Below are 26,442 nucleotides of genomic sequence, written 5' to 3'. Positions count from 1 at the left end.
CCATATTGACTGACCTTCATGTCTTAAAGTAATGATGGACTGTCATTTCTCTTTGCTTATTTGAGCTGTTCTTGCCATAATATGGACTTGGTCTTTTACCAAATAGGGCTGTCTTCTGTAGACCATCCCTACCTTGTCACAACACAACTGATTGGCTCAAATACATTAAGAAGGAAAGAAATTCCACCTTTTTAACTTTTAACTAGGCATACCTGTTAATAGAAATGCTTTCCAGGTGACTTCCTCATGAAGCTGGTTGAGACAATGCCAAGAGTGTGCAAAAGATGGCTACTTTGAAGAATCTCTTGTATTACACCTTTTTGGTTCCTACATGATTCCATATGTGTTATTTAATAGTTGTGTTTTCTACACTATTATTCTACAATGTAGAAAATAGTAAAAAAAATAAAGAAAAACCCTTGAATGAGCAGGTGTGTCCAAACTTTTGACTGGTACTGTATATGACTGCATGTAATACCATGATGGTATTGTACCAAAACTGGGAACTAGGAAAGATGCTCAGTATGCAATGTATTCACCAATAATAACAAATATCTTTCAACAACATTCCTTATAAGTGAGCAAGGGAAAGAGGTGATGAGAGAGAGAGGAGAGAGAGAAAGAGAGAGGAGAGAGAAGGAGAGGGAGAAACAGAGGATACAGAAGAGGAGGGAGAGGCTTACAGTCATCCCTCTCCTCCAGCATTGCAGTAAGCCTGTGCCTTAATGCTTGAGAAAAGCTTCCCTTGCACCATCTCCAGCTTAATCTTCAGCTTGAAAAGATGAAAGGCACGTGTGTTTGTTCTAATGAGAAAGCACTATCTCCAGGCACCAGAGGACCAGTCTCTACTTTTCCTCCCAGCAGCAGTAGGCAGACACTGGCCGTCTCGCCCATACACAGGCCTTGTACCTGTCTGTCTGTCTGTCTTTCTGTCTGTCTGGGGCAATGTGATGCAGCAGCACTATCGCAACATCCCGACACTTAAATTAACATTTAAATATTTTCAAATGTTTGCAAATGCCAGCAAACAACATGTGTAAGATACTGTATACACAGTAAGCTGTTTGCTCAAGAGAAAGTCCCACCTCACATGGATGAATACAAGTTTCCCAGTAGGTGCAGAGTGTAGCATCATTGGAGGAGACTGAAACCCAGAGGACCAATGCAGGGACATGCAGGACCGGGGTCTGAATGAGACGGGTTCACTGTGCAGCAAACCCCACCTCTGCCTCATCCAGCAAAACAAAGAGGAAGAGTGTGAGAGAGAAGAGAGGAAGAAGTTGTTATTGTATAACCATACGACTCATAAATGCATTGTAAATCACCCCATCCAATACACACCTGTATGACAACATGTTGTATGCATCCCTTAGAGAGGTAGTTTTGATCAGCCTTTTTCCATCAAGGCCCCCTCATTAAATTGGATCACATGTGAAAGGTGAGAGACAAAGGCAAAGCAGATGCGGAAGACAAAAAGATGTCCAGCCCATCCCGTATTCAACAGCCCCCACCACTTGATACATAAAAAAGCTGGAGATGCATTAGGCGTCCCATATAAAAGGCAGCCGCGCTGCAAGCTCCACTCCTCTGCTTTGTTCTCTTTCATCTCCCTATTAGCTCTGTCAATTGTTTATCAAAAGCAGAGAGGAGCCAGGCGGCTGCTGTGAATTTGAAAAGCCGCACGGCGAGGTACATTTTAAAATGCATGACAGGTTAATGGTAAGTTAGTGGCAACATTAGGGCTTGTGAGTTGCGGTGCTCATTCAGATTGAAAACAGGGCCACTTCAAATGACTACTAAGCAGTCCTTTTTTTAAGAGGTCATTCATATTGTAATTAACTTTTCAATCACAGTTGATTAATTAAGACCGGCCCTAGTCTGTAATTATACATATTCTTTCCCCTGACATGAATCAATGGAAATGTACAGGTTTCAGATGAGATGCAATGCAAACCAGTCCCTTGTACATATTAATATATGATTTATAGGGTAAAATCTTATGCTAAGGTGTCTACTTTAAAGGGATTATATGATACAATAATCTATCAAATACATGCATATTTGACTGAACAACCACAAAGAAATGATTGTATAGTGAATAAAATGGCCAAATCTATAATAATTATTATTATTTGGAAGCTAATACTGATGTTTGTAAACATTACATTAAAACCAACATGTATAATAACTGCCATCAGAGGCCCTGGTTGAGGTGGATCTGTTGTGTGTGGAATGTGTTTTAGTCTTTGAATTCCAATAGAAAGTCTGACTGCGGATGTGTGCTTGATGTAACTGTTCACAACCGAAAACCTTAGATTAATAATTTAGCACAGCGGTTGGATAGCTTTATTTTGTGTCCACCGAGACAAAGTCTTCTTTCATGAAAAATTTAGAGGGCAGGGTTGGCAACCCTCAGAGAAGAATAGGTTAGGTCAAACTTCTCTGTTTCCAGGCCTGGTTGAGAACCTCATGCTAACACATTTACAAACACACACACACACACACACACACACACACACACACACACACACACACACACACACACACACACACACACACACACACACACACACACACACACACACACACACAACCTGGGATCAAACCCCTGGTAAAGAAATAAAACACACACACCTTTAAATGCACTTTGTAAACATACGCAGTAAACATACCCTCTCCATAACTGTGTAAGGTGCGCATTTGCTCATGTATCAGAACATCATCAAATATTTAGCAAGGAAAGAGCACTGGTCCTGACCATGATACTGATGCTTCTGACAAGCCTCCTGTGGCTTGATAGTTATTGGAATAAACAGGGAACAATCCCATCTAGGTTATTTTTAATGCACGTAAAAGCACTCCTAACAACTGGGTGATGATAAAGCATCAGTGCTCCTACGCGTTATTCACCTTTAAAACACCCTGGCTGTTTTGTAGTAAAAAAATAAAGGTTCCATAGGACTACAATACTGCATGACCTAAACTCACTTAAAAACCCACAAGCTATTACACACTTGCCCTGTGTTATACAGTTAAGCACATAATTAAAACGAGAAAAGTCCAAATTCCGCTTTCCATACTACTTTTCAAGGCCATGCATGTTACACAGTAAAAAGTGATGACTTCTAGGTTTCCCAGATGCTAGCATATTTTGTAGTCTTGTCTGAATCTGCAAAACTCATGTGCAGTTATTATAGACCATATCATATCTCCTTACAGAGGTAGAAACAGTGTAAAGCCCTCGACTAGCTACCAGTACACACAGACATGGATCACAGAAGGGATCTTCGTGCTTGAGCAAACACATTTAAAATGTCATGAAAACATGTCCCACAATATAAAGCAAAATTGCCCAGAGGTTGGTTAATGGTCTAACAGGAGAGTTGTCGTTTAATATACAATATCAACCTGTTCAATGAATGGTTCCAATCGAGGAGGGTGGGATCAACATGACAGACAGACATTAGCCTGGCTATTGCTGTAGGTAGACAGGATTCCATGGAGCTCCAGTAAAGGTTGACTGAGACCACAAGCAGGTAAGTCACAGAGAGACAGAGAACAGTGGCCCAAGCACACAGAGCAGAGCAGGGAAGGCTTCCCATTCAGAAACTTTGGGATCCATTGCACTGTCTGTGTAAACAAATCTTATTTTGCTAGCTACACCTACGAATCATTCCATTGAACGTGTAATCCAATAGCTGATTTGAGTCCAAGCAAGGAATTGAACAAAATTCTGACCAAGATATACGAATGTTGTCTTACCTGAGGATAGTGAGACTGTGTCTTTCTCCCACGATACGACAGTGACGTAAGCCTCCACGGAGGCAGGGATAATGCACTTGAAGACCGCTACATTGCCTCTCATGGCTTTCTGGTCCTCCACCCGGACTGTGTAGGGTTCCCGAAATACTGAGGATAGCAAGAGGGGTGGCATTTGGCAAAGGCAAATTAATACATACAAGAAGAAATGAAGGAATGACAACAACAACAGCTACTATTTAAAATATACACTTACCGGCCTTAATGTGGACATCTTGGCTTCTTATTTTCCCTGAAGGATTTTCAGCTGTGCAATAGTAGGTATTGTCATGGATCAGCTTACTAAAGCTGGAGGGGAGGAAGTTAAAGATCTGGAGGGTGCCATTGGGGTGCACGTGGCGGATCCCGGGCACATCGTAGATCTCCTCTCCGGTGGCCAGGTACCAGCGCAGCGAGGCGGGGGGCACCCCTGCAGCGGGACAGGGCACCAGGGTCCCTGTGGTGCTGGCAAACACTACCTCTTGCAGAGATGCATTGACAAAATATAAGCTGGAACGTAGATCTTCACTAAAAACTGCAAGAGAGGAGAACAAAGAGTACAAAAACATTAGATGACAAGACAACTGATTTGAATGGGTATACTACAGGAGTAGGATCTTAATTTGATAATTTTTTTGTTGCTGATAATTTTCCTGCTGAGAAAATGCAGATGAGCTTCATGATTTACATAAATTCACTGAAAACCATGTGTACTAACCTTGGAATTCATAGCACACGGTTATATTAACAGTTTTACAATTGTGACCAATCTTTCAAATCCTGTTGCTGCAGGATTATTTTGCTGCGACAATACTCGTCAAATGAAGATCCATATGTATGTTTACTTCTAAATACATCAAGACAGTAGTTATTTACTTGGCCATGATGAAACAAAATAATTCTTTGTTATGGATCTGGGCCCAGATTCACAAAACACGAAAAAAGATAAGAAGTTGATCAAATAATTTGTAAGTGCAATTCCTCAACAATATCTTAAGATTTCATGATTTTCTTACGAACTCCTCAAATATCTTCTTACATGTCTTCTTAAGATGTTTGTTGCTAGGCAACTGATTTACCTAGCTATCTAACTAGCAATGGCAATCATGTTAGCACATTTCCAACTTAGATTACTGTTCTAAAACATGTTCTTGGGTTTAAAATAATAAATACTGAAACTTTCAGATAAAGTTTGTGAGTAAAGGCCTCCCGGGTGGTGCAGTGGTCTAAGGCGGGTGGGATCAACATGACAGACAGACATTAGCCTGGCTATTGCTGTAGGTAGACAGGATTCCATGGAGCTCCAGTAAAGGTTGACTGAGACCACAAGCAGGTAAGTCACAGAGAGACAGAGAACAGTGGCCCAAGCACACAGAGCAGAGCAGGGAAGGCTTCCCATTCAGAAATGTTGGGATCCATAGCACTGTCTGTGCAACTGAAACATAAGAAACAAAAACCTTTTTGAGGAATAGCAACTTTGCTTAACTTTCTTCTTAAATCTATAGTTAACAGGCCCTGAAGTGAGGCCATTTGCTCATACACAGCATTGAACATATATGCTGCTTTGGTTGAGCAGGGGAGCAACAAGCGGGAAAGGAGTGTTGATGATGTAAAAGTGTGTGTCGTTATGTAGCTCCCTTGAAAGGGAGAGAAACACGAAGTGGGACCAATTAGCATCAGTTGGCTGGCTCAGTGCTAATCGTTAGGTGGTTGATTTCTGAGTGGTGTATAAACTGAGTGTACAAAACATTATGAACACCTGCTCTTTCATGACTTATTGATGTCACCTGTTCAATCCACTTCAATCAGTGTAGATGAAGGGGAGGAGACATGTTAAATAAGTATTTTAAGCCTTGAGACAATTGAGGCATGAATTCTGTATGTGTGCCATACAGAGAGAGGGTGACTGGGCAAGACAAAATAATAATATATGGCAAGATTTATTTACCTTTGAACTGGGTATGGTAGTAGGTGCCAGGGCTGCTGGGTTTTTCATGCTCAACAGTTTCCCATGTGTATAAAGAATGGTCCACCACCCAAAGGACATCCAGCCAATTTGACACAACTGTGAAAAGCATTGGAGTCAACATGGGCCAGCATCCCTGTGGAACGCTTTTGACACCTTATAGAGCCCATGCCCTGACGAATTGAGGCTGTTCTAAGGGCAAATCTTGGTGCAACTCAATATTAGGAAGGTGTTCTTAATGTTTTGTACACTCAGTGTATCATTTCTCCTGGCTGAGCATGGCCCTGTGCCTGCTGCCTACCTCTGGATCTCTGTCTGGTGTCAGTGCCTAGCAGTAAATGGCTTACCAGTGACAGCTATCTAGGCCTCCCTGTGGATAAAACATTTTAGCACTTCAAATCGCAATGGTTTCCACCCTCTCTCTGCTCCAGGGGCTTTGACCCGCAAAGAGATACACTCAAACACACAACCATGCACAACACAACCACACACACAAATAAAAAATAAAAACCAAACGGACAAAAAATTGTGTAAGTAGGCTACCAATTCAAATTTTAGTAATTATGTGGGAATCCAGTGTCCATAGCTTGGTTTCCATCCAATTGGCGACAGATTTTCAGGTGAATATTCTAAAATCCGCATGAAGAAAATTAGCATTTTCTCACCAGTGTTGTGTTCGCAACAAACAAACTTGTTGAGGATACAAATCAATGTGATGACAAGTAGTGCACACAAAATGTACTTTTTGGCTTAAGTTTTCATGTTCCTAATAAAAATAAAACGTTCAATGTGTTTCTGTCGCATTTGCAACTCTACCGATAGTTTTGTCACAAATGTGGCTACTCTGGTCTTGGTACGTGCTCTCTAGTCAACAGCTCTCAGATACAGTGTGGACAGGCTGTGCAGGTAGGCTAGTCTACATGATGATATTATTATGGATAAGAGCAAGATTTTTTGGGAGGGGTCAAACGGCAGTCAAGCATTGATCATCATGCCATGACCCTCGATATGAAAGGAGCATAAACCTCAGCACCATGAACTTTCACCACTTTGTGAATTAAAAAAAATAAATAATAATTGACCCCTTTTTCTCCCCAATTTCGTGGTATCCAATTGTTTTAGTAGCTACTATCTTGTCTCATCGCTACAACTCGGGAGAGACGAAAGTTGAAAGTCATGCATCCTCCGATACACAACCCAACCAAGCCGCACTGCGTCTTAACACAGCGCGCATCCAACCCGGAAGCCAGCCGCACCAATGTGTCGGAGGAAACACCGTGCACCTGGCAACCTTGGTTAGCGCGCACAGCGCCCGGCCCGCCACAGGAGTCGCTGGTGCACGATGAGACAAGGACATCCCTACCGGCCAAGCCCTCCCTAACCCGGACGACGCTAGGCCAATTGTGCGTTGCCCCACAGACCGGTTACGACAGAGCCTGGGCGCAAACCCAGAGTCTCTGATGGCACAGCTGGCGCTGCAGTACAGCGCCCTTAACCACTGCGCCACCCGGGAGGCCCCACTCTGTGAAATTTATCACAACTTATTTAATCTGTATCCTAAGAAACTGCATGGTTTTCCAAGTCGTAGTGGAAGGACCACACTCCATAGTTTACTTTGATATCATGATCATTTGTGCACAAATGTATTTCCACCGCCATTTCTCGCATAATACATTTTACAGACACCAATTGATCCCAACATGTAGAACGAACAAATTATCTGTCAGCACTTATACATTTGTATCGAAACTTCCATATTGATCTACCCTGATTTGAGAGTCTGTTCAGTCCAGAAGTAAGGTGGGATCAAATGGTAGCCACTCTGACTTATCAATTGACCCCATTTACTGTAGAAGGCATTAACGAAAACAACGAACTGGGAGAAAACACAATCCTGTATAACCTGTGGCTCATCCATAACTGTATTTCTATGGCAGAGAGTCGGCCTGAGAGAATCCCTGGCTGTGACTGAGCTCATTCCTTAGTAGGTGATGAAGGCGCTAGCTGAGCATTAGCCTCCTCAGATAGATCAATCTGTCAATGGCAGTCGTACACACAGAGGACAGACGATAGGGATGACTCATGACGCACACCCACACATGCTTTCACAGACACTTAGGGGTATCCTGAGTCTAGCTGCGTGACGCCCATGACTTCCAACAGAGAGGTCTACCCAGGACACTGATTTCTCTCTCTCTCTATCCCTCCCTCCCTCTATCTCTGATTGATTCTAGCTTGTTTCTGTGGTACTAGCATCTGCAACATAGCTCCAGGAAGGTTTGAATGTTGTCTATGGTGGACCTAGGTTTATCCATTTGTAACACAGTTAATTATGTTTCCACTTGCCACTGCAGAAATGTGTATTTAATGTTTATGTATTCTAATTGGTTGGTTTAAGTCAGCTGTCAATAAGTGGTAATGTCATTGGCTACGCTTGCAGAAAGGGGGAGATTGGAAACGTCAATTCTTGCCAGTCTGATTTTGACATGCAAGCTGTAGGTCACGTTCTGAAATACTGTAATCTATTTCCATATTTACAATGTGTACATTTCCTAATATAATATACACACACCCACGCACATACATATGTGTACGGTACCTGTTAGATATTGGGGGCATCCTGGGATGTGCTTTTCTATGTTATTGTTGTAAGAGTGAGTTAGAAAAGTACATCCCAGCATATTAGCTATGTTATTGTTGAAAGAGTGAGTTAGCTAGCATGCTCTTATTGTAATGGTCAGATTAGCTCTCTGCTAATTCACAGTTATTTCCATGCTAACAGATGAATCATGAATCTACAGCCATCAACATATTGTTGTTCTACACATTTAATGTGCATCCTTGTGTCTATTGTCAGAATAAACACCAATCACCTGGGACCGCTGGCTGGACTTTCTTTAAAAACACAACGCAGGAGAGTTACGAAGTACAAACGCACCTGTTACACATTGAAGCCCATCATGATTTGCCCAATAACAAATAAATAACGTTGATTGAGAGAAAAAAAAGACTAGTTCTATCAAGGTTGTGCCTGTTTAAATCTTTTAAAATGGAGTGAAATTCTTATTGCTATGTGTGGGTGTGTAGCTGCTTTAAAGACTCAATTGAAAAGAATAGATCAAAATCATATCAAATTGTAATTCATTCCCTTTTGCAGCTGGGGCTGAAGTAGAAACCTTCCTTGTGGCATATTGATAATACAGTCTCAGACATGAGGGAGAGATCAAAACCAACCTGTAGGTGTGCCAAGTCATTTTAATGAAGAATCCTCTGAAATCATCAATGTGTAGGTGTCTTAAATAATGAATCAATAATTGGTGGTGATGTTCATATTTTAGAAACATTAAAATACCAATTGCATTGATAAAACGTAAGATATGTTGAATATAATATTTGACGGCTTTCTAAAATTCTCTGGCTCAAACATTTCAGTGTTACAGATCTTTGGCGGTTTATCAAGAGCAATCTGAGCCAATTGCTGAGAACGAAAACAGATGCAGCACCCATTAGATTTATAACACAAGCGACACAAGAAGTCCTTTATAGTCATTTCATACAGAAAAAACACTGTCCAATACAATTCCCAAACAACAAAACGTTCTATTAAATTTGACTCAAAAGCGTTCCACAGGGATACTGGCCCATTCAGGGATACTGCCCCCTTCATCTACACTGATAGAAGTGGATTTAACAAGTGAAATCAATAAGGGATCATAGCTTCCACCTGGTCACTCTATGTCATGGAAAGAGCAGGTGTTCATAATGTTTTGCACATGCAGTCTATACACTGAAAGCAGAAAATGCCACAATAGTAAATGCCTGGAGAGAAGTACATCAAAGGAGTGTGACATTTTGAAAAGCTTGTATTCTGAGTACTGAAAAGAAATGGGAATAGCGACAGTATGCTCAGTATGACATATTTCACATTCGTCATATTTCCTCTATTCTACTGAGCCTTATTTACTTTATGTTCATTTTATTATATTTTATTATTTCTTATTGTTGTTACATTGTCAAGAAGGAACGGGCAAGTAAGCATTGTGTTGGACGGTGTATACCATGTGTATCCTGAACATACGACTAATTAAACTTGAAACTCATAAAAGCGACTCAATTTAGCACCGTGTAGTCATAACAAAGATTGTTTTGATAAGACCAACTGCAGAGAAGTCAAAGGTCCTTGTGGATCTAATCATACTGAGTACCATGTCACTGCACTGCTACACCCATTCCTAACGGAGCAGCTCTACATGAGTTACTCTACAAAGGGTTCATGCAACCTCCTCAGAGGCCCCACTAAGGGTCATGCTTCTCATGCCCGAACAACTTCTCTCAAACCTAACCACTTACTAAATAACCACAGAGGTCATTTGTAATTGCCATAATTTTTCATGGGCTGAACCATAAAGACGAAAGAAGTGACACTGTTCAATAATGTATTATATCCATCTATAATTAACCAAGCTTTGTTTCTATCAGCAAAGCTGGAGGGAGAAGAAAAAGGACAAGGCCACTTCATTGCCACCGTCTTTTTCAGTGAGAAGGGGGGAGGATTCCAGTTGGGAATATAAATCAGGAACATTTTATACACACAAACATATCCCCGAACAGATTTACATTTCCTAGATTTGTAAATGTTGTAGATGTTAGATAGCCCAGAGATGGGTATCCAACCATGAAAAACAAACAAGGAGAATGTTTATGCCAGAGGCAAATGATGCCTGGTGTTAAGTCCACATATCTAGCAACTACTGTTCTGTAGCTACATGCACCTGGGAATATTCTCAGTATACAATTACTGTGAATGCATGTTTAATTCCTAAGCAACTGAACAGAGCAGTGCATGAAATAATGAATGTATATGTACAGAGAATGATATCTTAATCATTCCATTCAATAAGTGGTATCATAGCACTAGATTGGTAAAATAAAACAATACTGCTAATATGAAAACATCTAATGAAAACCATCATTGAGCAGTAAATCTGAAAGTGTACCACTTGAGAGTAACAACAATAATTTGTAATCTATTATATTATCCATTTACTTCCATATTGAAATGATGCCAATTAGCATCAATATTCCATAGCACCAAATGGCTCCTCTCTCATTTTAATATGAAAATAACTCTCAATCACGCTGTCATTATGCAACTGCTGTGTTGCGATTGGACGAACATCAAGATGGAATATTTTTGGATGGAAGGCATGATTATTATCTGCACACAAAACAGCCCCTTGTATTAACATAGAGGTACAGTGTGAAAAAAACAATGTTTACATAACACATTTACCATGAAAATGAACATAAATATGAATATTCACACTATGAGTGAAGCTGATCAATCAAAGGCAGTAGAATTCATCAGCTGACAGACAGGTGTAATCAGCCATCACAGAGTGCTTTCAGGACTACCGAGGCGCTTCATTTAATTCAACGTGTAATCGATGCTGATGGGACAAACACCAACATGTATGCATGCTTTAACCCCTTTCTGCCTCTTTCTTTAATGAATACAGCCACATGTACAGTTTATGTCGTGCATTTGCTTGGAAGTTTACTGTTTAAATTGTGCTTCATCCATAGGTGCTATTCCATATTTTACCATTGTTTTATCATGAGCTCATCTGACAGACATCAAGAGCAGAAAAAGAGACAGAGAAAATATGGAAATCCAGAGAGACTGGGAAGGTGGATTGATCAACTGGGTCCAAGTATTTTATAGGGCACCCATGTCACGTCTGGTGAGCCAGTGGCCTGTCGTCAGGGCTGCCAGTGGGCATAGGCACACGGGGCAGAGTGGGGCGGGGCGGGCAGCTGCTGCACTGTCACAGGCTCTGTCAGCCAGGAACCCTTGGTAATTAAAGCAGCCCTCTGTGCTATGCCTGGGGGGTGGCCTGGAACCAGGAGCAGAGACAGGAGACAGGGGAAGAAAGGAAACAGGGTAGGGGGCAATGAGGGGGGTTATCCAATGTGAGTAAGCATTCTCCTCTTTCTGCCCAGAGGCTATACACAGGGCTTGTACAGGAACTTGCCAAATGACAGTCACCCAATTTGCTTTCATGAATATTAACCAGGACATGACAGAAGGGGCCGTTGTCTGCTCTGCTCTGCTCACGGGTGATATGCAAAGACAGATCCATCGTCTGATGTCAGAGGAGTAGGATATGGTAAAGCGTAGCCCCATGGTGTACCTCTAGATCTAGTTTTATTTTCATGCGTTAAACGGGTGAGAGTGGATGTCTCATTAATAGAGGAGGCAGCAGCAGCATATCTCAGTAGGGAGAATGTCAGCGCTCCAGACGTTGATGTCTGAATTATGCTGCTGATGAACTAACAGGAGGGAGAGAATATGATGGGGGATTACAGTATATACCAAACTATAGCAGCTCCCTCTGCTGCTACTACAGCTGAATAAAAAGTACCAGGGTAAAAATAATACTGTTTTGTTGCGCAATATTAACACTAGAGGGTGGAGAAAGAGTTTATTTCAAATCAAATCACATTTTATTAGTCACATGCGCCAAAAACAACAGGTGTAGGTTACAGTGAAATACTTACTTACAAGCCCCTAACCAACAATGCAGTTTAAATAATAATAATAATAATAATAATAATAATACGAATAAGAAAAATGAATAAAAGTAACAAGTAATTAAAGAGCAGCAGTAAAATAACAATAGCGAGACTATATACAGGGGGGTACTGGTACAGAGTCACCAGTTAGTCGAGGTAATTGAGATAATATGTACTGTACATGTAGGTAGAGTTATTAAAGTGACCATGCATAGATAATAACAGAGAGTAGCACTGGTGTAAAGAGGGGGGGGGGGGGTGCAAATAGTCTGGGTAGCCATTTGATTAGATGTCCAGGAGTCTTATGGCATGGGGGTAGAAGCTTTTTAGAAGCCTCTTGGACCTAGAGTTGGCGCTCCGGTACCGCTTGCCATGCGGTAGCAGAGAGAACAGTCTATGACTAGGGTGGCTGGAGTCTTTGACAATTTTTAGGGCCTTCCTCTAACACCGCCTGGTATAGAGGTCCTGGATGTCAGGAAGCTTTGCCCCAGTGATGTACTGGGCCGTACGCACTACCCTCTGTAGTGCCTTGCGGTCGGAGGCCGAGCAGTAGCCATACCAGGCAGTGACGCAAGCTCTTGATGGTGCAGCTGTAGAACCTTTTGAGGATCTGACAACCCATGCCAAATCTTTTCAGTCTCCTGAGAGGGAATAGGTTTTGTCGTGCCCTCATCACGACTGTCTTGGTGTGCTTGGACCATGTTAGTTTGTTGGTGATGTGGACACCAAGGAACTTGAAGCTCTCAACCTGTTCCACTACAGCCCCGTCAATGAGAATGAAGGCTTGTACGGTCCTCTTTTGCTGTAGTCTACAGGCATTAACCGAGCAAACACTTTTGTATATTCAATCAAATGGATGGGAGAAAACAATTGTTGTTATAACTACTCTTATGAGAATACCAAGTTCTTAAAATTGCTCAATGATTGTCCTCCTCTGTGCCCAGACTTTTCTAGGTTGATTAAATCTATCTGTGCCAATGAGGGAATACTACGTTTTTTTTGCAAATTTCTCAAGAAATTTCGAGTGCAGCATTTTCTTCATTTGGGTAGACTTTCCACCAACAAATTAACAGAAATTAAAACAACATGATGTATTTATGGCAAGATGGAGCTAATCCCCTTGTCAAAGCCTGTGAGTGGCAGAGGGGAGAGCAAGGGGAAGTCAATGTGTGTAGACTGAACTAAACCACTGCTTAAACCTACAGGGATAATGCCAAGATGCTAGACCATCTTGAATTAATGACATCCAAGTAGACCAATGCTGGGTGGCAACATTTTAGATGAGAAGGACATGGTCACACTGGACTGTTGAATAAAGAAAGAGCTGTGAACCTTTTGAGTATAGTATGCTGAATCTTTCTTATATCCTTTGTCAGATTCCTTTGTACCAGAAATGGTACTGTACAACCAGTTGAAGACAGCGTGATTATGGTGGCCCAGAGGGTGATTGTGTAGGGTGTGCTGCACAGGTTTTTTTGCGATTTCTAATGGTCACATCCATATTGACCAGGTCACACCTCGCCACACCGACCAAACGGGATCAAACACACACTACATGACCTAAAGTATGTGGACACCTACTTGTCAAACAGCTCATTCCAAATACATGGGCATTAATATGGAGTTGGTCCCCCCTTTGCTGCTATAATAGCATCCACTCTTCTGGGAAGGCTTTCCACTTGTTTCACTCTTGGAACATTGCTGCGGGGACTTGTTTCCATTCAGCCACAAGAGCTGACTGATGTTGGAACATTGCTGTCAGGACTTGCTTCCATTCAGCCTAATTGCCCACTGATGTTGGGCGATTAGGCCTGGCTCGCAGTTGTCTTACCAATTCATCCCAAAGGTGTTCGATGGGGTTGAGGTCAGGACTCTGTGCAGGCCAGTCAAGTCCTTCCACACCGATCGCGACAAACCATTTCAGTATGGACCTTGCTTTGTGCACTGGGGTATTGTCATGCTGAAACAGGAAAGGGCCTTCCCCAAACTGTTGCAACAAAGTTGGAAGCACAGAATCATCTAGAATGTCATTGTATGCTGTATAGTTAAGATTTCCCTTCACTGGGACTAAGTGGCCTAGCCCGAACCATGAAAAACAGCCCCAGACCATTATTTATCCTCCACCAAAGAGTTGGCACGATGCATTGGGGCAGGTAGTGCCTCCCTGGCATCCGACAAACCCAGATTTGTTCATTGGACTGCCAGGTGAAGCGCGATTCATCACTCCAGAGAATGCGTTTCCACTGCTCCAGAGTCCAATGGCGAACAGCCGTGATTGGGAGTTCCGTTAGGGCGGTGCCTAATTGGCCCAGCATCGTCTGGGTTAGTGTTTGGCCGGGGTAGGCCGTCATTGTAAATAAGAATATGTTCTTACCTGACTTGCCTAGTTAAATAAAGGTTAAATAAATAAATAAAAGACTTGTGTGCGGCTGCTCAGTCATGAAACCCATTTCATGATGCTCCTGTCGAACAGTCATTGTCCTGGCGTGGCTTCCAGAGGTCGTTTGAAACTTGGCAGTGAGTGCTGAGGACAGACTATTTTACCGCTCTACGCGGTTCAGTACTTGGCGGTTCCGTTCTTTGAGGTTGTTTGGCCGTTGAGCTTGTGTGGCTGAGCTGTTGTTGCTCCTAGAAGTTTCCACTAACGGCACTTACAGTTGACCGGGGCAGCTCTAGCAGGGCAGAAATTTGACTAACTGACTTGTTGGAAAGGTGGCACACTATCACGGTGCCACATCAAATCAAATCAAATTTTATTTGTCACATACACATGGTTAGCAGATGTTAATGCGAGTGTAGCGAAATGCTTGTGCTTCTAGTTCCGACAATGCAGTAATAACAAGTAATCTAACTAACAATTCCAAAACTACTGTCTTGTACACAGTGTAAGGGGATAAAGAATATGTACATAAGGATATATGAATGAGTGATGGTACAGAGCAGCATAGGCAAGATACAGTAGATGGTATCGAGTACAGTATGTACAAATGAGATGAGTATGTAAACAAAGTGGCATAGTTTAAAGTGGCTAGTGATACATGTATTACATAAGGATACAGTCGATGATATAGAGTACAGTATATACGTATGCATATGAGATGAATAATGTAGGGTAAGTAACATTATATAAGGTAGCATTGTTTAAAGTGGCTAGTGATATATTTACATCATTTCCCATCAATTCCCATTATTAAAGTGGCTGGAGTTGAGTCAGTGTCAGTGTGTTGGCAGCAGCCACTCAGTGTTAGTGGTGGCTGTTTAACAGTCTGATGGCCTTGAGATAGAAGCTGTTTTTCAGTCTCTCGGTCCCAGCTTTGATGCACCTGTACTGACCTCGCCTTCTGGATGATAGCGGGGTGAACAGGCAGTGGCTCGGGTGGTTGATGTCCTTGATGATCTTTATGGCCTTCCTGTGACATCGGGTGGTGTAGGTGTCCTGGAGGGCAGGTAGTTTGCCCCCGGTGATGCGTTGTGCAGACCTCACTACCCTCTGGAGAGCCTTACGGTTGAGGGCGGTGCAGTTGCCATACCAGGCGGTGATACAGCCCGCCAGGATGCTCTCGATTGTGCATCTGTAGAAGTTTGTGAGTGCTTTTGGTGACAAGCCGAATTTCTTCAGCCTCCTGAGGTTGAAGAGGCGCTGCTGCGCCTTCTTCACGATGCTGTCTGTGTGAGTGGACCAATTCAGTTTGTCTGTGATGTGTATGCCGAGGAACTTAAAACTTGCTACCCTCTCCACTACTGTTCCATCGATGTGGATAGGGGGGTGTTCCCTCTGCTGTTTCCTGAAGTCCACAATCATCTCCTTAGTTTTGTTGACGTTGAAAGTCACTGAGCTCTTCAGTAAGGTCATTCTAATACCAATGTTTGTCTATGGAGATTGCATGGCTGCATGGCTGAAATAGACAAATCTGCAAATTTGACGGGGTGTCAACATACATTTGTACATGTAGTGTACCTCAAAGGCTGTTAAAGAACGCAGCATTTTGGGGAAATGTGTCGTTCAGTACAAACCGTCACGTAACGTAGCAAGCGTTAAACTGAACTGAACACACCCCAGGTCAAGAAGAGCACATGGGCTCAACAGTATTTTGACAGACAACCCTGCTTAGCTTCCTCACACAAAGTTAGAGTAATTAAGTTTATTACATACAGATAGTGCAGTTTGAGGGTTATTTAGATGGTGGATGGATGGATGACTGTCTATGTAGACAAACACTGGAAGGAGACAGATTACACATCTGCAGAATTAATGATGGACTGACCACAGTTACTGCCATCCATGAACTCAACTATTTTCTGTTCTCCTCCAACAATTAACCTAAATCTGACCAATCAGAATAGAACAAAGCAGTTGCTAGGTAGATAAGCAATTACTGTTACAATTCCAAACAATTGATTCTCCACTTTTTAGAACTACACAACGGTGACTTTGAAAATAACAATATCTCAGAAAATAAATGATGCACTATTGATAGTATTAGCAGTTACTCAAATAGTATTTTGTAATGGGTCTCCATCTTACAACACGACAGGTCTGGCCGTGAGGTGTTTCTTGTTGGTCAGAAATGATCAGCCTCACATACTGGGGATAGATAGCATGTACTGGTCAACACTCCTTATTATGTCACCAAACAGTAAGGTGCAGGGACATCAATGATGTTGTCATGCATATATACATAATTGCCAACCTGCATGCTCGCTATGGGAACAGGATCTTCCAGAGTGGTGGCAAATGTAGACATACTACAGTGTAGAGGAGAAATTCTAGTGAAAATTAAAATAGGTGAACAGGTGATGCCCAGGTGATCATAAATCATGTAGCAAATGTAAAATATGTTGCAAACGCCCCATTTATTGTTAGACAGTGATGTAACACTAATTGAGAAACCAACAGAAGTGATGTCATCACATATTGTTGTTACTTCCATTGATCCACATTCCACTGTTGTCAAAGAGAATTCAGTCATGAACAGCTGGCGTTGTGAAGTGTGTCAGTGCTAATGTCACAACAGCTGGCTCCTGTCATCTTATAAGCTGCACCATAACCAGGGCCCTTTAAATATGCTATGTGCCACACTCACTTATATACTCCAGACCTATTTGACAATCTTTATAAACATATTTATCACATCCAATCCGTAAAGCAAACATATTTATTTAACACTAAGGAGCACAGCATGTGTTCCCTAAAGAACCCCACAGCCAACCTGCCCCCTCCTCTCTCTTCTCAGTCACTACCCTTGCTTTCTTTGTTATCCCCCTTCCTCACTACACACCATCCCTCCAAAAAAATTTAATGTTCCTTCTCTCCTCTAGGGTTGTCCCTTTTTCCTGTGTGTTCGCCGTGTGACAGGGAACGTTAGCTCTGTAAAGCCAGCCAGCCAGCCAAGCAGAAGCAAATGTATTCAGAGCATTTAGTACTCCGGATTAATCGAATTATAATTTAATCATCTGATCAAACAGCAATTAGCATAATCACTTCTGGGGAAAGGCTGATAGAGAGCGAGGGAAAGCAACACATAATAAAGCTCAGGCTAGCAACACTCTAATGAGACATTTGCCAACATTCACAAAGTTACTGATTCCTGGGGACTCTTTAAATATGATCCACCTCTTTTTAAAGGTGCAACTCTGCATATTAAAACATCAAATTGGTGACGGATCCAAATTCATTTGAATGCACGCTCATTCATACACTGTGGTTTGTGTCTCTTTCTCTGCATTCTGAAATCAGATATGAAGTTTGAATATTGTGAACACAAACAGTATTTGCATCTTACAGAATGACTGATTGAGAAGTTTAGCTGCGATAAGGACATAGATTCAACACTAAGAAAGGTAAAAGAGTGTAGATCAATAAGACAAATGGAAACAGATGGAATGTGAGCAACCTGCCAAGCTCAAAGAGATCCAGACACACACTGTGAGAGTCACCAAAGTAATCCATCCATACAGTACCAGAGCAAACATGTGCATTGGGCATATAGGGATCCCTCCAGTTAATTCCCATGGCTGTGTAGTTCAAAGCATGAGCATTTGGGTACTAGATTAAGTGACTGATTAGTTCTGTCCCTCAAAAAGGATATGTGATCTTTGTGACTTTGTGAATAGTTATCGTTACTCTTTGTATATTTATTCCTCATGCTGTTACTTTTCTATTATTTATCTTTTCTCTCTGCAATGTTGGAAAGTAAGCATTTCACTGTTAGTCTACATCTGTTGTTTACAAAGCATGTGACAAACACAATTTGATTTGATTAGCCACATCAACCACTCTTCCAACATCTGTCCTGTTCACTGCACTCTTACTTTTGAGTTGCACTACATCATAATTGAGCTCTATATACACACCACGCATATATAGTAGTCCTAATCCAACACACAGTATGTGCATTAGACATAGGTAGAATGTTAGTGCATGTATTTATTTTGTCAGTGTTCTCTAAAAACTGCTTTAGTCTCATTGTTCCTTCACCATGCCACTTTTCGAAGTGCTCAGCCTTTTAAAATAACATTGCATAAAATAACATGTCATGTCTTTGCCCGGTTGATCAAACACGTAAATCTGTGTGACTTTCTTTCCCCAGCCGATGCTAAACAGTATAGTTCACATATTAATGTGAAAGACATTTACATGGTGCTCATGCAATTATATTGTTCTGATTCAGCAGAATCCTTAAGGATACAGAGTCTGATTTGTAATTAGATTTTACATTCAGTGAAACATACCACCACCCCTGTGAGTCTCCCATGCCCCATTACTAATTAGACTGCAAGACGGTTGCTGAACATCTTTAGTAGGCATCTTCATTATGCAGTCAGAATGTGTGAACTGGGAGATCCATTACTACACATCAGGGTCTCCATCATCAGACATTACCATTGGTAACAGTTCCTCGGGAATAACAACAACGCAACCATTCACACTTTTCACCAGCAAACACCCTCTCAAAGGGGAACTACTCTAGAGAACAATTGACCTTAAACAAGTGCTGAATTCATGTTTGAACTGAACTCACATCTACTTCTCAGATATGTATCTATCAATGCATACAGAGCGACTATATTTTATTGCCTTACTATACACATTTTCATAGGTAAGTCAACCGTGCTGCTCGGATACCTAGTTGACTGTTGGGTCATTCCATTTGATTTCAATCACTTTTTGAACGCACCCCATTTGATTTGAAATGAACTTTTTATACATTTTTGCCCATGGTAGAAGTGTTCAGAAAGTAACTTTTTGTACCTGATTGACCAAACATGTAAGTGTGCTCAAAGCATACCCCACCCAACCTTGAGACCCTTATATCTTCATCACTGGAAAAGATAAACAGTTGAGTTTGCTATAATTTCCCCTCCTGTCCCCTGTGACTATTCCCCAGCCCGTTGCTGTAAATGTGAATGTGTTCTCAGTCAACTTACCTGGTAAAATAAGGGTTCAATAAATACAATTACAAACAAGATTGTCAAACTGTTATATAATTTCTTGGAAATAAATGTTTTCATCTTTTAACCTTTAACATCGGTAATGTAGTTTAGACCCTATTTTACATCCTCTGAGGTGTCTGTGTTGTGTCCGCCATCGGTTGAGACACAGCATACTCTTGAGTGTGGGTGTCATATTTTGGCTGAAAATGGTTTTTTTCAAGAAATTGTAAAATAGCTTGACAACTGTCTGTAAGCTTTTAAATGATCTGCACATCTGTCTCATAAATGTTACGTCATTCGAGATGGAAAAGTCACTTTCTTACCACTTCTACCATGGCCAAATATGGATTGAACATTTTGTTCAAATGAAAAGCGGTGCGGTCAAAAAGTGATTGAAATCAAATGGAACGACCCTGACTGGAAATAGGTTTAAACAAATCATACTGATTTAGATTTAGATCTAAGTCCTCCTCAATTGCCAGCATGAGGCCACTGCTACCAAAAGACGGTCAGTCTTAAAGATCTTTAAATAGATATGGAGGATTCAAGGGCATAAGTCTTACAAGAGGAGCACCTCACTATACTGGAACAGATGGATCTCTAAATCAGTGCGCTGCCTTAATTGCCCCCAGCATATTAACTCCCCTGAAACACAGGTTCCTCCTCTCAGCCAAGTTAAGTCAAATCAATCTGCCCGCAGTCTCCATTGCATTTTCCTTCTCAGGGTCCTAATGTGTTGTCATGCTAACTGGGCGGGCTAAGTGATGTTGGCAGCTATTTAGATGCCCTACGAGGACTATCTTTTCTGAAAAGGATTTTGTACATAATCATCCCTCGACAATGAGATAGAAGGGCATTTTGATTGAGATAGAAATGTGTACATGAGAAGTGTACATGACCTATTTACCTTAGTGTAAGACAAAATAAGGTATAGGCCATCTCAAACGGCCTTGCTCAGGTCTGTCTCTCAATCATTGTGCTGAAATCTATGGTTTACACCTCAGACAAAACAGTCATTCGCCTCCGTTCAGAATTGCCATTGCTATGAACATTCTCAAGCAGCCCTCCGCCATAGTGGTGCCCAAAAAGCTGCCCAGTCATTCTGAACGGAGGCGAATGACTGTTTTGTCTAAATTACACTATAGTGGCCTGGAAATACATTGACATTGCAAATATTTAGTAGTAAACAACTTCGCCATGATTATCATGTTGTCATTTTTACTTTAGACAGATGGCAATATCATCATTAGCTAGCAAAGTTGGTAAAAAAAAATTAGCTAGTAATGCTAACGTTAGTTGGCTAAAATCCGGTGCTCTCCCCTCAATCTTAGTTAGCTAGCTAGCATTATACTACATCTAAAGTCAATCTAACAAAGGGTTTTCCTACTAATTATTTGGCACCTTTTGAAATGGTATTGTATTTCCAAGCCACTGTAATGCACTTTTGATTAAATCTTCATTGACAATGCATTGAGCAGAATGCTCAGTCGGGCATCCGTCCTGAAATGAATGTTCAAAACAATTGTGACAAACCGTGCAACACATGAATAATGGCCCTGTGTGAGCTGCCTCGTCGCATAATGTATTTAAAAACAGAGTTGGAGCTTGGATTGGTTTTGCCTTAAGGCATCTTTTAGAGGGCAAAATCCTCGGCCATCTAAACATAACTATTATAGCCTACTTTATCTCTTAATTGCATTTCAATTTGAATAAAAATTATAAAAGGTAACCCACAGTACACAAAATAAATAAATGTTTTAATTTCCATATTGCATTATTAATTCATGTTTAATAAATGCTTTAATGGTTCAAAATAAAATCCCAATATCTTAGGATAATATGTATAAATGGAGTTAATATGAGAGCACAATGTCTAAATAGGCCAGAATAAAAATTAAAAGAAGGCTTATAAATATCATACCTGTAAAATGTTGTATTTGGAGGCTAATTACAACAGAGAAAACTAATCTACTGGCCCAGTTCCCTCAAAAATTATATATTTTAGCTGTATCTTTTATTGTGCAATTCAGGTATAATTCCCTCAATTATCATTATGCCAGAATATTCCAAATAAGGGCACAGGAAGTGGCTGGGCCCTTATCAAGCAATTCCCGGTCACCCACCCAGTGTATAGCCTTATTTAGTCAAACTCACACTTTCCTGACACCCATAATGGAAGTTTCCATAGAGACAGGCCAGTGAACATGTGATAGACCTGTAGATTTAGGAATTAGAATACGAATTTGGTATTTAGAATAGTAATTTAATAGGATCTCCATAGACAAACCTAACTCTAAAAAGCAACAATTAACTACAAGGTCGTCATTCTGCCATTGTCAGCTCAGCTCAGTCAATACAGACCTCATCATTATCATGATAATCGCTATCTTCAGAAATCCAACCACAGAATACAATGAAATACAGTGCAGCAAAATAAAACAAGATTCCAGCTCCAATTGCATTCTATACCCATCGTCCAAAAAGGCATAACATAGATAACAATAGAACAACACAGAAGGGTGAAGCCATTTCCAAATAATAAAATACATGTTGGCATGTACCCTCTATTCTATTCTTATATTAGGTTGCCAATATAAGGCTTCTGAGACTATATATGGATCCAGCCTGGCCTGACAGTTGATCTAATGTCATGGCACAATTATAATGATTAATCACAAATCCTTATTGTTATTTTATGAGTTTCCACAGAAGCCAGTGTGAGTGAGGGAGATACCATTTTATGTGGAGTAGAGATGGAATAGCCAAACCTGGATGTCAATAAGCAGCTGACTGAGAATATCCTTACAAGGGAAAAAGGGAAGATAGTCAAATATGTATAATTTAAGATTTTTGGGGGGGGAGGGGAGTGGAGTGAAACAAGGAACTAGAAAGGAACCACTGATTTTCTTGTCAAGTGGGTTGGGTTCACCTTGTCACATCTGCGTTGGTATAAAATGAATGTCCCTCAATGTGCTACAATGGGTTAATCCCAAACCTCCAATGCCCCCTTTTTGCCTGATGCGGTAAATTCAGCGACCCTCTACGACATAACCACAACCAGAGGTTCTACCCTGTTTACTTAAAATATCTGCAACGCCCCCATCTTGTCAGCTTGTACAGTTTGTAAGAAGATATATTTTCTTTCCGTTTCCTCCCCTTCTTCAACCTCTGTGTTTTCTCAGTCTCCATCTCCCCCTTTCCATACACACCCAGCCTTTTCATAACCCCCTTATATCCAGTAAATAATGGTTTATTTGATCCTGTGTAAGTAATAAATTGTATACATTTACTGCTTTCACCGATCAGCTTCACATTGCAGATTCACAGATTTATGAAAGCACACACAGTACACAAATACACACACACACACACACACACACACACACACACACACACACACACACACACACACACACACACATACACACACACACACACACACACACACACACACACACACACACACATACTCACCCACATACCTTTTAAGTGAATGCATAGAGAATGTCTTTCTATCATTTATTGGTCCTTTTAATCTTTAGGTTGCAAATCAATATGAATTGATCACATGAAAGGAGACTGTATAATTCTGTGTGTAATATTCTATAATATCATTGTTTTTTTTATTTCTGTTACATGATATATGGACTGCAAGCTCTTTCAAATCTATTTACCAGCATTATCTCAATAAGAAATGACAACAACAACAAAAATATTTGTCTGCAGTGTCTACAGGGGTGCCTTTCCATTTTGCATCATTATCAGGTTCTGGTGGCTTACATTTTCTTATCTCCTTTGTACACAATTATTGTTTCTTTACAAGTCTTCATTTGTCTACACACCTGTGAAATGGGCTAGAAATGTATCGCATTGTTTAATGAAAACTTTACTGAAAACTAAATGCATTTATTCAAAATCAATGTACTACGTTAATCTAATATCATACATCTCTAAGGATAGAGTCAAATTATAGGCTACATGATCAAGCTTTTACAAGTGTCTAATATCCTTTCGAATTTGAATACCTTACATTGAACTTGAAAATATACAACCCTAAATAAATAGCTTGGATGGGGGAGGGGAAGGGGGTTAAACCAAATTTCCAGTATATAAAATACGTCAGTCATTATTGAGGCCCATGCTACTACTGACTGACATAGCCTACCGGCATAAACATCCAGGCATGTAAAAAATGATTAAATTCGATGTAGTAATTGCCACTGACAACAATTAAGGTTTTAACCTTAAGGTCACGTCTACTTTATCAAGCCTCTCACGAACATACATTTATTTCCTCAGCAATCAATGAAAAATGCAATTGAAGAATGAAGGCATCTTAAAAAATATTTTCATTGCCTTAACACAATTTATGTGAATCTATCAAATATTGACCAATGATGTGGCGTATAGTTAAAATAGATTAAAGCACATTTCACTCCCGTTCCTCTCTCCCTAGCACTGTTGGCAACCATAAAATGTGTAACACAGGTGACCTCCACCCCCCCACCCCCCCCATCTACTTTACATTCCTCACTGAATTACTGACATAACTAATGAACATTAAAATTAGCAAATTAAACTTACCATTTAAGATGCTCTGGAAAAAGATAACAGCCAATATCCACATGCCCTGCTCCGTTCAATCCCCCCAAGCTATGCTTTCTCGTCTTCCTCCGTACACTTTGACAGCTGCTTTCCTATAATGATGTTTTGTGTGGCAGGTGTAATGTTAAACATTTGCTACTAGCTTGTAGTAACCAGTCCAACTCTCTGCTGATAATAATGTCTTTACCGTCTCCTCCTTTTTTTCTCTATAACGCCCTCCCTGGTGCTCTCGTAGCCTACTCTTCCTCTCTCTCCCCTTTTCAGACCCCTCTTTGAGCTTGGAGGATATGTGCCTCTCTGATTGTCTTGGTTAAAGCTGTGATATCCGACTCTACGCAGCTCTACGCTGGCCCTCCGTGCATTGCTACTTTCCCTGCTCTTCAAAGGGATGCTCGAGAGGGCTACAGAGCTCGCCTGCAGCCCAGGTGTGATGCTGAGTCAGGGTAGTGGCACGCGGGCAACCGTAGGTACTAAAATAAATCTCCGGGTGTGAAACGGGGACACCTAAACAATAACGATGTGGAATCCACAAAAACGCATCTTAAAACGAAAACTGAAAAATAAAATCAGGTTTGAAATCAAAATGTGAGAAATAAAATAACTTAAAATAAAGAGTCAATGTTCAGTTCAATAAGAATGAAAACCCAATCCGGATGAGCTGAAGTCAGACCATCTTCACCACCTCTCTCCGTCCAGCAAGAGGCAAGCACGCGCATCTTCCCACTGCCCTTTTAATCGCATTGGTCCATGCGCTAACCCTCGCTGCCTCAGAGCACTACAGAATAACCCTCTCCCCTGCCTTTGCAGCCGCTTTAATTCCTCATTGCCTTAAAGGAGCAGAGGCGATAGATAGCCAGTCCTCCTAGGCGCTAGGTGAGAGCATTTACAGTAAGGAGGGGGATTTTGCAGTTAAAGAAGGCGCACCTGAAGAGCCGGTTAACAAGGAGAACATTTTACGCACCAGTGTTATACAGGCACAGATTGCGTGCGTAAATAAGTGTTACTTTTATTAAGGTAAACTAGGAACATGACTAGAAACGTATTTTCTATACAGGAGAGGTAGGTACACAGGATTACGCCTTCAAAATGTTCTTGACTAGAGGTTCTTGAGTTTTTTAAATTATATGTTTGTGGAAAATAATTTTCTAAAAAATATTATTTTTAAATGGAGTTGAAATTAATCATACACATCTAGCATTAGGTTGGTAAAATTCATGTACAATATGTCATGATATCTTTGTGAAACAAATGGAAAAAATCATTTTTTCTAAATTTTTCTTTACTCTATTTTGGGTTGGCATTACATTTTGGCATTTTGTTGAAATAGTCTATCATTCAATATTTACTTCTAACATCAACAATTATTACCACAATTGTTTTGATGGGGAATTCTAACTGGATTTGGTGCATTTTACATTGACCTGCCTCTGGTCCTTTCCCCACCCAGCCTCTGCCCAGGAGCAGGCCCTGTCTGATAAGCTTCCAAAACCATCAGACCTGCCCAAGAGGCCATTCACTGCAAACAGAGGACCTGTCTGTCAGCATCTGTCTGCAGCCACACATTCAGTACCAGCCCCTATGTCACGACTTCTGCCGAAGTCGATGCCTCTCCTTGTTCGGGCGGTGTTTGGCGGTCGACGTCGCTTGTCTTCTATCCATCGTCGATCCATTTTTCATTTTCCATTTGTTTTGTCTCGTTTTCCCACACACCTGGTTCTCATTTCCCTCATTATGTGTTGTGTATTTCAAATCAAATCAAATCAAATCAAATCAAATTTATTTATATAGCCCTTCGTACATCAGCTGATATCTCAAAGTGCTGTACAGAAACCCAGCCTAAAACCCCAAAACAGCAAGCAATGCAGGTGTAGAAGCACGGTGGCTAGGAAAAACTCCCTAGAAAGGCCAAAACCTAGGAAGAAACCTAGAGAGGAACCAGGCTATGTGGGGTGGCCAGTCCTCTTCTGGCTGTGCCGGGTGGAGATTATAACAAAACATGGTCAAGATGTTCAAATGTTCATAAATGACCAACATGGTCAAATAATAATAAGGCAGAATAGTTG

The 26,442-nt window shown here is 41.0% G+C and overlaps 1 protein-coding gene across 2 annotated transcripts in view; it reads right to left on the bottom strand.

The window, feature by feature from the left end:
- dscamb (Down syndrome cell adhesion molecule b) overlaps window positions 1–25,179 on the bottom strand; it is a 126,987-nt gene extending 101,808 nt beyond the window's left edge. For both annotated transcript variants that reach the window (XM_036961246.1, XM_036961247.1), the window contains exons 1-3: window positions 24,359–25,179; window positions 4,016–4,333; window positions 3,763–3,909 (exon numbers count right to left, since the gene is read on the bottom strand). In XM_036961246.1, coding sequence (XP_036817141.1) covers window positions 3,763–3,909; window positions 4,016–4,333; window positions 24,359–24,401 — 508 coding nt within the window. In that variant the 5' untranslated portion in view covers window positions 24,402–25,179. The remainder of the gene's footprint in view (window positions 1–3,762; window positions 3,910–4,015; window positions 4,334–24,358) is intronic.
- Between the last annotated feature and the right edge of the window lie 1,263 nt (window positions 25,180–26,442).

This window comes from Oncorhynchus mykiss, chromosome 24, assembly GCF_013265735.2.
Source record: "Oncorhynchus mykiss isolate Arlee chromosome 24, USDA_OmykA_1.1, whole genome shotgun sequence".
Lineage (NCBI taxonomy): Eukaryota > Metazoa > Chordata > Actinopteri > Salmoniformes > Salmonidae > Oncorhynchus > Oncorhynchus mykiss.
This window is presented reverse-complemented; position numbering and strand designations above follow the sequence as displayed.